The 12,529-nt window shown below is 47.2% G+C and overlaps 1 protein-coding gene across 1 annotated transcript in view; it reads left to right on the top strand.

Moving 5' to 3' along the window:
* Nucleotides 1–12,056, top strand: part of LOC134909267 (uncharacterized) — a 113,921-nt gene extending 101,865 nt beyond the window's left edge. The window contains exons 4-5 of the mRNA XM_063915967.1: nt 10,822–11,420; nt 11,899–12,056. Coding sequence (XP_063772037.1) covers nt 10,822–11,420; nt 11,899–11,952 — 653 coding nt within the window. The 3' untranslated portion in view covers nt 11,953–12,056. The remainder of the gene's footprint in view (nt 1–10,821; nt 11,421–11,898) is intronic.
* Nucleotides 12,057–12,529: the final 473 nt, after the last annotated feature.

Here is a 12,529-nt window from a genome sequence, read left to right as displayed (position 1 = left end):
ATGTAGATGGCCATCTTTAGCCCTCTGGGATAACACCGCTCCTACTCCAATGGAGGAGGCATCCACCTCTAAGATGAAAGGAGAGTCGATGTCGGGCTGTTTCAGAACTGGTGCAGAGATGAAACGTTGCTTTAGGAGATGAAAAGCTTGCGTAGCTTCTTCAGACCACTTGGATGGGTTAGCACCCTTCTTGGTTAATGCAGTGATAGGTGCCACAATGGTGGAAAAGTCTCGTATAAACTTTCTGTAATAATTGGCGAACCCTAAGAACCTCTGGACCCCTTTGAGGGTTAAGGGTATCGGCCAATTCTGGATTGCTTGTAGTTTCTCAGGATCCATCTCTAGTCCGGAACCGGACACAATGTAACCTAGAAACGGAATGGATTTAACTTCAAAAACACATTTCTCCAATTTGCAATAGAGATGATTGACACGGAGACGGGACAGAACCTCCTTTACCCAAAAACGATGTTCCTCTAGATTATTGGCAAAGATGAGGATATCATCTAGATATACCACGACATGGCGGTATAAGATGTCTCTGAAGATCTCATTGACGAAATGCTGGAAGACAGCTGGAGCATTGCTCAATCCGAAGGGCATGACGAGGTACTCATAATGTCCATCACGGGTGTTAAAGGCGGTCTTCCACTCATCACCCTCACGGATCCGGATGAGATTGTAGGCACCCCTCAAATCCAACTTTGTAAAGATGGTTGCTCCGCTGACTCTATCGAAGAGCTCTGTAATCAAGGGTAAAGGATACCGGTTCTTGACGGTAATGTCATTCAGACCTCTGTAGTCGATGCACGGCCGCAGACCACCATCTTTCTTCTTAACGAAGAAGAAGCCTGCGCCAGCTGGAGAAGAAGAAGGTCGGATAAAACCCTTCGCCAGGTTCTCTTTGATGTACTCCTCCATGGAGTGCGTCTCAGGCAGAGACAATGGATAAGTTCGGCCTCGAGGTGGAACCTTCCCTGGAATGAGATCAATTGGGCAGTCCCATTCTCTATGAGGAGGAAGGATATCAGCAGAAGCTTTACTGAACACGTCCGTGTAGTCTTGATATGGAGGAGGTGGAACATCAGACGACCTGGGGAAAGAAGAACAAACAGGAAGCACTTTGGACAAACAGGTCTCAGCACAGGAGGGACCCCATGCTAGTATCTGCGTAGTCGTCCAGTCAATCGATGGATTGTGGAGGCGGAGCCATGGAAGGCCCAAAACCACTGGATGTGTGGCTCTTGGAATCACTAGGAAGGAAATAAATTCTGCATGAAGAACTCCCACTCTCAGACGAACTGGTAGAGTCCTTAGAGAAATAACTGCGTCAAATATCTTGCTGCCATCCACGGCAGTCAAGGAGATGGACGAGGAAAGTCTCTCGGTGGGTAGGGACCACCGTTTAACATAAGCTTCGGTTATGAAATTCCCAGCTGCTCCGGAATCAAGGAGGGCAATGACGTTCCTGTAACGTTAAGCAATTTGAAGCGAGACTGGGAGATTACAATCACGAGGAGATGGAGAGGAGAGCATTACTCCTAGCCGGCCCTCTCCTTGGCGAGCTAGGACTTGAAGTCCCGGACGTTTGGGACAGGCATTGATTGCGTGAGACGGAGCTGCACAGTAGAGACAGAGGAACTCGGAAAAAACGTCTTCGGCGCTCAGCAGGGGATAGACGGGAATGACCAATTTGCATGGGCTCATCTTCGGACGGAGACGGTTGACGAGGAGGAGGAGCAGAAGATTTTGGAGTGGATGACCTTCCCCGCTCAATTGCTCTTCGCTGAACCGTAGATCAACCTTCGTGCATAATGAAATTAGCTCATACAACTTAGAGGGCAAGTCTCTGGTAGCTAACTCATCCTTGATGCGCTCAGATAAGCCATGCCAGAATGCATCATACAGGGCCTCGTCGTTCCATGCCAGTTCGGATGCCTGGATTTGGAACTGTATTAGATACTGTCCCACAGTACGTGTTCCCTGGCGTAAACAGAGAATCTCAGATGAAGCAGAGGTTACCCGGCCTGGCTCGTCGAAGATGCGCCTGAATGTTGCCACAAAGTCAGTATAGGAGGACAGCAGGGGATCAGACTTCTCCCATAAAGGTGATGCCCACTCAAGGGCTGAGCCGCTGAGAAGGGAGATGATATAGGCAATTTTAGTACGGTCACTGGGGAAATTGCCAGGTTGAAGCTCAAAATGGATTTCGCATTGGTTGAGAAATCCCCTGCAGAACCTTGAAGATCCGTCAAATTTTGCTGGCGTTGGAAGATGAAGACGTGGAATGGAAATGGGCAAGGTGGGTGGGGTTACAGCTGGTGTCACTGTGGTGGACGCACCGGACGTGTCAGGTTCACGGAGGGTCGTTTGAATCCCATCCAGCCGCGTAGAGAGATCCTGGAGACAGCAGATGATATGGCCTTGTGCAGCCTCCTGATGTTCAAGTCGGGCTGCCAGTTCTTGCATCGGCCTAGCCGCTTGATCCTGGTCTCCGGGTGGATTCATATGGTCAGTGCTTACTGTCACAACTGAGGGTTTTAGCTGACAGGAGGAAGCCTCAGTTGTAGGGGCCGAGAAGAACTTTAACCGGGGAGGTTTAATCAGACCCCTGGACATGTAAGTGTTAAAAGGAAACCCGAAGGTGTGACCATGACAAACAGGTAAAAGTAAATTAAAAGTTTATTGACAAACTCCGTGTAACAACAGACAGCAAATGATGACAGTGGCAATAAATAATATTCCTGGAACACTTTAACCATGGAAGGTGTAACAGAGCACTGGTAGGTTAAGAACAGCTGTTAAAGTCCTTGATGGAAAAACCTTACCAGGCCTGGCTGTAGTAGTGCAGATAACCAAGGAACATGCCAGTAGATGGAATAGATGAAGTTGGTAACTTGAATCAGCTGTTGTGTTTGCTGGATAGAACCAGCCAGGTGGTAAGACACGGAGTGGATGCTGAGTGGGATCAGCCAGGTGATAAAGTCACTGAGTGAATGCTGGATGGAACCAGCCAGGTAATGATACACGGAGTGGAAACTGTAAGATGCTAGGGAGCGTGGAAACAGAGGAGTTAAAGGAAGGTTACCGGTGGTAGTGGATACTGCTGATAAGTAGGAATCCGCTGGAACAACACCGGCACTTTAAGGATACTGGAAACTGCTGGAAGCAGATGGGTTAATTGCTGGAAGCTGGATCAGCCACAGAGGACTGCAGAGTCACTCTGCACCGCAGGATGGTAGGCAGGTGCGGGTCTCTTAGTGGATGCTGGAGACAGGAGCTGGAACCTGGAAAAACAACAACAGGAGAGAGACTGGAACAAGATATGACAAACAAAGCACTGACGATTTCCTGGCCCATGCACAGGATACTTATACCTGCAGCAATGCAGGCATTGGCTGGGCAATTATGCAGATTTCCAGAGGCAGTGGATTGGTGGAACTGAGACATGTGATTGGATCCAACATGGCTGCGCCCATGTTAGAACTTGGAGGGAAAGCTGGTTTGGAAACCATGTGGAAACATAACAGTAATGGCGGCGCCGGCCGCAGAGGACAGGAGACGCCATGCAGGATTCAAACATGGCGCCGCTGTGACAGCGTCTCAGCGTGACAGGAGGGATATGCAGAATGTGGACACAGATGAGATCCGGCCTTGGAACGCTGAGCCAGCCTCAGGAGACATCTGAAAGGCAAGTAATGGCGTCCAGATACCTGGATCGTGACATAACCAAAGTCATATAAGACAAGAACGGAAATATAATAACTGTTTGAGCTTGTAGTAACAATAAATAAGTAGAAAAAAAAGAGAAAGCAAGTACACCGCCATATGTGGATGTTGAAAGCAGTTACAGCCAGCCGTTACAAAATAATAAAAATAAAAATATGAAAAATATGAATGTAACCTATATATGTACTAATTAATGTTGAAGTTTTATTTAGGAGGAGAAGGTGACCCAACTCTGGTTTCAGTCATTTCTCATGCACTCAGAGGAGTTTCCAACCAATAAAAGAGGAGCAGTAGCCTGCAGGGGAAGTGGCTGAGACCAGTGGAACTGGTAAGTATGAAGTCATTCGAGTACATATATAGTAAAACCCAAAAATAAAATAAAAATCAAGTAAGTAACGTCATAAATGGAGAATAACCTGTCCACACATTAGTATTTGCCAGTAGGAAAGCGGACCGAGATAGGGTAACCCCCGGGTATTTCTTTTCATTACCATATAAGTATTCATTTCTAGTAATGCCCCCAGTCTAGATGAGCTCGGAAATGTTTCTTGGACCATGTACAGACCCTTAATACGGGATGAGAAGGATTGAATGAATACTTCGCATGACCTAGAAGCTTGTTGTTTTTTTTTATTGCAGTACTAGAAAATTCTCCATCTGGATAAGATCACTGGTAAACACTAATTCGGCAAATGGGAGGAACGAAAGAAATGCAACATTATCCTTTGACAAAACCTACTGAAGTTAAGATTGGGCCTCTATGATGCTAAACCCTTTCTTTTTTTTCTTTCCTAGCAGCAGTGGCCCCTGACTAACTTAATCGACAGAGATTTTGTTAAATGTGAAATACATATATTGTACTCCCGCTCAGGAAGTAAAGGTATGTTAGATACCCTCAAAGACTAATTGTCACGATCCGGGTATCTGGACGCCATTTCTTACCCATCAGATGCCTCCTAAGGCTGGCTCAGCGCTCCAGGACCGGATCCCATCTGTTATCCTAATGTTCACATTCCTGCATCCTCTCCTGTCTCTCTGAGACGCTGTCACAGTAACGCCTTATTACATCTGGCATGGCGTCTCCAGCGGCCTCCGCCGCCGTCCCTGAGCTTCTGCATGCAGAGTGTCAGAGTGGCGATTACGTCAGCCGCGGCCTCCGCTGTGTCCGTGTGGTTGGATGTGCACTTGTCAGCCTGGCGTCTCCTGTCTCCAGTGGCCGGCGCCGCCATTACTGTTTTCATTACCACATGGATTACAAACCAAACTTCCCTCCAAGTGTCTGCATGGGCGCAGCCATCTTGGATTCTGTCAGCTGATCATTTCCTCCAATCTGTTGTCAGTATTGTTAATCTGCATAATTGCCTAGCCAATCCCTTCCTTGCTGCAGGTATAAATACACTGTGCCTGAGCAAGGAAGGCGTCAGTGCTTTGGTTGTCAAACCTAGTTCCTGTTTGTCTCTCTCCTGTGATTGTCTTCCAGGTTCCAGCTCCTGTCTCAAGACTTCCACCATAGAGACCCGCACCAGCATTCCACCTGCGGTGTAGCCTGACTCTCCAATCCATTGTGGATTCATCTGTTTCCAGCTACAACATTACCTGCTTCCAGCTCAGCTTCCAGCAGAGTACAGCTTTCCTTAAAGGGCCAGTGTCCTTTCTACACTTTACCACTCTCCACCGGTATTATTATTTCTCCGCTCTCAAGTTCTACATTTCAGTTCATATTTCATCGCTCCCAAGTTCATTTATTATTTAACTGGTTCCAGCCAGTATCCACTCCGTGCTAACAACAGTCTGGTTCCAGCCAGTATCCACAGCAGCTGTTTTACCTTCAGCAACCCAGCTTTTCCTGGAACACCAGCTGGCACAATCCTGGGTTATCTCCATTGCTACAGTCGGGCCTGGTAAGGACTTTCCATCTAGAAGATCATAAGAACTATCTCACACTACCAGTGCCCTGTGGCTCCTGCCATCCTGTAGTACCCAGGAACTGTATTTATTATTTGCTGACTTTTACGTTTTCTTTTACTGCTGCTGTGTTGCGGAGTTGTCATAATAAACATCATTGACTTTTATCCAAGTTGTCGTGGTCACGCCTTCGGGCAGTTATTATTCATGTTACTTACATGTCCAGGGGTCTGATACAACCTCCCAGGTTCCGGTACATCTCAGCCCCTACAACTGAGGCTGCCTCCCGTCAGCTCAGGCCCTCAGTTGTGACAGTAAGCACTGACCTAATGAATCCAGCCGGAGACCAGGATCAAGCGGCCAGGCCGATGCAAGAACTGGCAGCCCGACTAGAACATCAGGAGGCTGCACAGGGCCACATCATCCGCTGTCTCCAGGATCTCTCTACTCGGCTGGATGGGATTCAGACAACTCTCCGTGGATCAGGCGCATCTGGTGCGTCAACCACAGTGACTCCAGCTATAACCCCACCCACCTTACCCATTTCTGCTCCACATCTTCATCTTCCAACGCCAGCAAAATTTGACGGATCTCCAAGATTCTGCAGGGGATTTCTCAACCAGTGTGAGATTCAGTTTGAGCTACAACCTGGCAATTTTCCCAGTGACCGTACAAAAATTGCCTACATCATCTCTCTTCTCAGTGGCTCCGCCCTTGACTGGGCATCACCGTTATGGGAGAGGTCCGACACCCTGCTATCTTCTTACACTGCATTCGTGTCAACATTCAGGCGCATCTTCGACGAGCCAGGCCGGGTAACCTCAGCTTCATCCGAGATTCTCCGTTTACGCCAGGGGTCACGTACTGTAGGACAATATCTGATACAGTTCCAGATCCTGGCATCCGAACTGGCATGGAACGACGAGGCCCTGTATGCTGCATTCTGGCATGGCTTATCTGAGCTTATTAAAGATGAGTTAGCTACCAGAGACTTACCTTCTAAGTTAGATGAGCTAATCTCACTCTGCACGAAAGTTGATTTACGTTTCAGAGAGAGAGCAACTGAGCGTGGAAGATCATCTGCTCCAAAATCTTCTGCTCCTCCTCCTCGTCAACTGTCACCATCTAAAGATGAGCCCATGCAAATTGGCCGTTCCCGTTTAACTCCTGCTGAGCGCCGAAGACGTCTCTCTGAGTCTCTTTGTCTTTACTGTGCAGCTCCGTCTCACACCATCAATGCCTGTCCCGAACGTCCGGGAAAACTCCAAACCCTAGCTCGCCCAGGAGAGGGCCGGCTAGGAGTAATGATCTCCTCTCCATCTCCTCATGATTGTAATCTCCCAGTCTCGCTTCAAGTTGCTCAACGTTATCGGAACGTCATTGCCCTCCTTGATTCCGGAGCAGCTGGGAACTTTATTACTGAAGCCTATGTTAAACGGTGGTCCCTACCCACCGAGAGACTTCCTTCCTCCTTTTCCTTAACTGCCGTGGATGGCAGTAAAATTTTTGATACTGTTATTGCTCTATGGACTCTACCAGTTCGTCTGAGAGTGGGAGTTCTTCATTCCGAACTTATTTCACTTTTAGTGATTCCAAGAGCCACACATCCTGTGGTCCTGGGCCTTCCATGGCTCCGTCTTCACAATCCTACAATTGATTGGACGACTACGCAAATCCTGGCATGGGGTTCCTCCTGTGCAGAGACATGTTTGTTTAAAGTATTGCCTGTCTGTTCTTCCTCCCCCAGGTCGTCTGATGTTCCACCTCCTCCATATCAAGATTTCACGGATGTGTTCAGTAAAGCTTCTGCTGATATCCTTCCTCCTCATAGAGAATGGGACTGCCCGATTGATCTCATTCCAGGGAAGGTTCCACCTCGAGGCCGAACTTATCCGTTGTCTCTGCCTGAGACGCATTCTATGGAGGAATACATTAAAGAGAACCTAGCAAAGGGGTTCATTCGACCTTCTTCTTCCCCAGCCGGCGCAGGCTTCTTTTTTGTAAAAAAGAAAGATGGTGGTCTGCGGCCGTGCATCGACTACAGAGGTTTGAACGACATTACCATCAAGAACCGTTATCCTTTACCCCTGATTACTGAGCTCTTTGACAGAGTTAGCGGAGCTACCATCTTTACAAAGCTGGACTTGCGAGGTGCATACAATCTCATCCGGATCCGTGAGGGTGACGAGTGGAAGACCGCCTTTAACACCCGTGACGGACATTATGAGTACCTCGTCATGCCCTTCGGATTGAGCAATGCTCCAGCTGTCTTCCAGCATTTTGTCAATGAGATCTTCAGAGACATTCTATACTGTCATGTCGTGGTCTATCTAGACGATATCCTCATTTTTGCCAACGATTTAGAGGAACATCGTTTTTGGGTTAAAGAGGTTCTGTCCCGTCTCCGTGTCAATCATCTCTATTGCAAATTAGAAAAATGCGTCTTTGAAGTCAAGTCCATTCCGTTTCTAGGGTACATTGTGTCCGGTTCCGGACTAGAGATGGATCCTGAGAAACTACAAGCAATCCAAAATTGGCCGGTACCCTTAACCCTCAAAGGGGTCCAGAGGTTCTTAGGGTTCGCCAACTATTACCGAAAGTTTATACGAGACTTTTCCACCATTGTGGCGCCTATTACTGCTTTCACTAAGAAGGGTGCTAACCCGTCCAAGTGGTCTGAAGAAGCCATGCAAGCATTTCATCTTTTAAAACAAAGGTTCATCTCTGCGCCTGTTCTGAAACAGCCTGACATCGACTCTCCTTTCATCTTAGAGGTGGATGCCTCCTCCGTTGGAGTAGGAGCGGTGTTATCTCAGAGGGCTAAAGATGGCCATTTACACCCTTGCAGTTTCTTCTCCCGGAAGTTCTCCCCAGCTGAGCGCAACTATGCCATTGGCGACCAGGAGTTGCTAGCCATCAAGCTCGCTCTAGAAGAGTGGAGGTATCTGTTGGAGGGAGCTTCTCATTCAATCACCATACTTACAGACCACAAGAACCTTTTATACCTGAAGGGCGCACAATGTCTCAACCCTCGTCAGGCCAGATGGGCACTTTTCTTTTCCAGGTTCGACTTTAAACTCCAGTTCTGTCCGGGCTCTCAGAATCGCAAGGCCGATGCCCTTTCCCGCTCATGGGAGCAAGAAAATGAGTCAGAGTCTTCAGACAAGCATCCTATTATAAATCCGTTGGCATTCTCCACGGTAGGGATGGACTCTACGCCCCCATCAGGGAAAAGTTTTGTGAAGCCGATGCTAAGGAAGAAGCTCATGCATTGGGCCCATGCTTCCCGTTTTGCCGGACATACAGGTATCCAAAAAACCCTGGAGTTTATCTCTAGGTCCTATTGGTGGCCAACTCTGAAAAAGGACGTCTTGGAGTTTATTGCATCTTGCCCAAAGTGTGCCCAACATAAAGTATCCCGCCAGTCGCCTGCGGGGCAACTGGTTCCACTATCCGTTCCCCGTCGACCATGGACCCACTTGTCGATGGATTTCATTACAGACTTACCCATGTGCAACAAGTTCAATACCATCTGGGTGGTAGTTGACCGGTTCACCAAGATGGCACACTTCATTCCTCTCACCGGTCTTCCGTCAGCTTCCAAGTTGGCTCAAGTATTCATACAAGAGATCTTCCGACTCCACGGTCTTCCTGAAGAAATTATCTCAGATCGAGGAGTTCAATTCACAGCCAAATTCTGGCGAAGTTTATGTCAAGTCCTCCAAGTCAAGCTAAAGTTTTCCACGGCTTACCATCCTCAGACCAATGGTCAAACCGAGAGGGTGAATCAGGACTTGGAGGCCTTCCTCCGCATCTATGTGTCCTCCTCTCAAGATGACTGGGTTCAATTACTTCCCTGGGCCGAGTTCTGTCATAACAACCAGTATCATTCTTCATCTGCTTCAACACCATTCTTCACTAACTTTGGATTCCACCCTAAAGTCCCTGAGTTCCAACCGCTTCCAGCAACTTCTGTTCCCGCAGTGGATATCACCTTGCATCAGTTTGCCAATATCTGGAAGAGCGTACGATCAGCTCTGCTCAAGGCATCGTTCAGGTACAAGAAGTTTGCGGATAAGAAGCGTCGAGCAGTTCCTGCTCTCAAGGTGGGTGATCGGGTATGGTTATCCACGAAGAATTTGAGGTTAAGAGTTCCCAGTATGAAGTTTGCACCTCGCTATATCGGTCCTTTCAAAATTGAACAAGTCATCAATCCTGTTGCTTACAGACTCCAGTTGCCTCCCTTCTTAAAAATACCCAGGACATTCCATGTTTCCCTGTTGAAACCGCTGATCTTGAATCGGTTTTATTCCTCACTTCCTCCAACTCCGAAAGTCCAAACTCAACGAGGCGTTGAGTATGAAGTGGCCAAGATCCTGGACTCACGTCACCGTTACGGTCAACTACAGTATCTTATTGACTGGAAGGGTTACGGCCCTGAGGAACGTTCATGGACCAATGCTTCTGATGTCCATGCTCCTGCCTTGGTCCGGAGATTCCATTCCAAGTTTCCTCAAAAGCCAAAGAAGTGTCCTGGGGCCACTCCTAAAGGGGGGGGGTGCTGTCACGATCCGGGTATCTGGACGCCATTTCTTACCTATCAGATGCCTCCTAGCTACTACTGTACAGGGGGCGTAACTGACCACGCCCCCTGCATGAAGCCACGCCATATCACCGCCCGGGGCGCAAAAAGCCCCTGAACCGGCCCTGCTTCATAAATATATACAGTAAACATTACAAATGCAAGCATGATAATAACAATGCAATGGTGAGAAATGCCCATAGTCCTGTGTAGTATAAGTTTACATATGTCTTATGTATAATTAAAGTGCACAGCCTGGAGCATGATACCTAGAAGTGGAGGTGGTGGGCCAAGGCAGAGTTGGCCACCAGGAAACTCCCATGTACTCCTGTGGCCCAGTACATTCATATATGTCTGAGGAATTAGTAAAATATTATGGAACTTTTGTTTATTAATTTGTGAAAACACTGTATATCACATAACAGATTCCGAATGTATATAAACCACACACAAAAATAAATAAATATATATATATATATATTTATATATTGATTACACAATGGTACCATATGCAAAAATTAAAATAAAAAACATTAATACTATTGTTTCATTTAAATAATAATAAAAAAACAACAACACTTAATTCTGATTTTATATCTCCTTAGGCAGAGCACAAAGGCAGGTGGCAGGACCTGCTGAAGAAGGACCCTCCCCTCTCAACCACCCTCCCCCATCAAGCAACCTCCTCCCGCTCTCAATAACCCGCCCCATCAATCAGCCTTCTCCTTGCCCTCTCAGCAACCCGCCCCCATCAATCAGCCTCCTCCTCTCAATCACCCTCCCCATCAATCTGTCCCATCCTCCACCTCTCAAGCACCCTCCCCCATCAATCTGTCCCCTTCTCCTCCTCTCAACCACCCTCCCCCCATCAATATGTCCCCTTCTCCTCTCAACCACCCTCCTCCATCAATCTGTCCCCTCCTCCTGTCAACCACCTTCCCCCAATCAAAACACCCTTGCCATTCCCACACCCTCACAATCGGATCCTCCTTCCCCCATCCAAGCTCCTACCCCCTTTCAAGGCCCTTCCCCATCCAAGTTCCCGCCCCCTTTCAAGACCCTTCCACCATCCAAACTACCACCCCCTTTCAAGACCCTTCCCCCATCCAAACTCCGGCCTCCCCTTCTGAACTTGACAATGAAGGAGAGTAGGCAGCTGCGGCCCCTGATGGAGTTCAGGATGATTTGCCGGCGTTGGTGGAGAGTAAGTAATTTTTACTATACAAATGTATTTGAAATGTGGGATAAATTTATAGACAACAACATGTGTTTTCAAACTGTGCCACTGCAACTGCTGTGCTAAAACACATTCCAACATTTCCTGTCACCGTTTCTATATTAAGGCATGCTATTACTAAGGCAGGACATGCTTGGATATGTAGTTCCACAGCAGATGTAGAGCCGCAGGTTGCTGACCCTGGACCTAGACCAGAAATGGTGAACCTTTGGCACTCCAGATGTGGCAGAACTACTCTCAGCATGCCCTGCTACAGTTTTTTCCTGGCCATCTTTTCTACCAATTGCAGACCATACTGGTATGTATAGTTCAGCAACAACTGGAGGGCCAAACGTTCACCATCCCTGGCCTAGCTAGTGAGCTGTTGAAGTGTGCTTTGTGCCTTGCTTATATATTGCGTAATGTGTGAAATTAATTTTGAATTATTTACAAACATTCATTACAGACGCTGTGGTTGGAGATCCCAATGAGGAAATGCGGCGAGTGCTTGCCACCATAGAGAGGAATTGCCGGGGACTCGTGGATGTCATAATTTTTTTGCAAAAATGTTTTAAATGATTTATTATTTAATAAATACAGTTTATTTGTTTTTGGTTGTTAAAAAAAACAGTAAAAACCTTAAAATCAACATTTTGTGTGTTGCATTGTGTCAAAGGTAATTTACATATATCTAGAGAGGTATACGTTCAGATGGTCAACAATGTTAAGGTCGACACTCATTGGGTCAAGCACTAATGGTCAACACTGACATGGTCGACATGGACAAATGGTCAACCCGTGAAAAGTCGACACATGAAAAGTTCAACATGTCTTCTTTTGAATTTTTTTTTATTTTTAACTTTTTCATACGTTACCATCTAGGTGGACTATGATTGGGAACAGTAACCTGTGCCGAGCGCAGCGGTAGTGGAGCGAGGCACCTTGCCTGCAGCTGCAATGGGACGCGGTACACTAATTGGGGTTCCTGGTAATGTTAAGGAAAAAATTACACCAAAAACAGTCCAAAAATCCATGTTAACCTTTCATGTGTTGACCATTTTCATGTGTCGACCATTTGTTCATGTCGACCATGTCAG

Source organism: Pseudophryne corroboree, chromosome 1, assembly GCF_028390025.1.
Source record: "Pseudophryne corroboree isolate aPseCor3 chromosome 1, aPseCor3.hap2, whole genome shotgun sequence".
Lineage (NCBI taxonomy): Eukaryota > Metazoa > Chordata > Amphibia > Anura > Myobatrachidae > Pseudophryne > Pseudophryne corroboree.
This window is presented reverse-complemented; position numbering and strand designations above follow the sequence as displayed.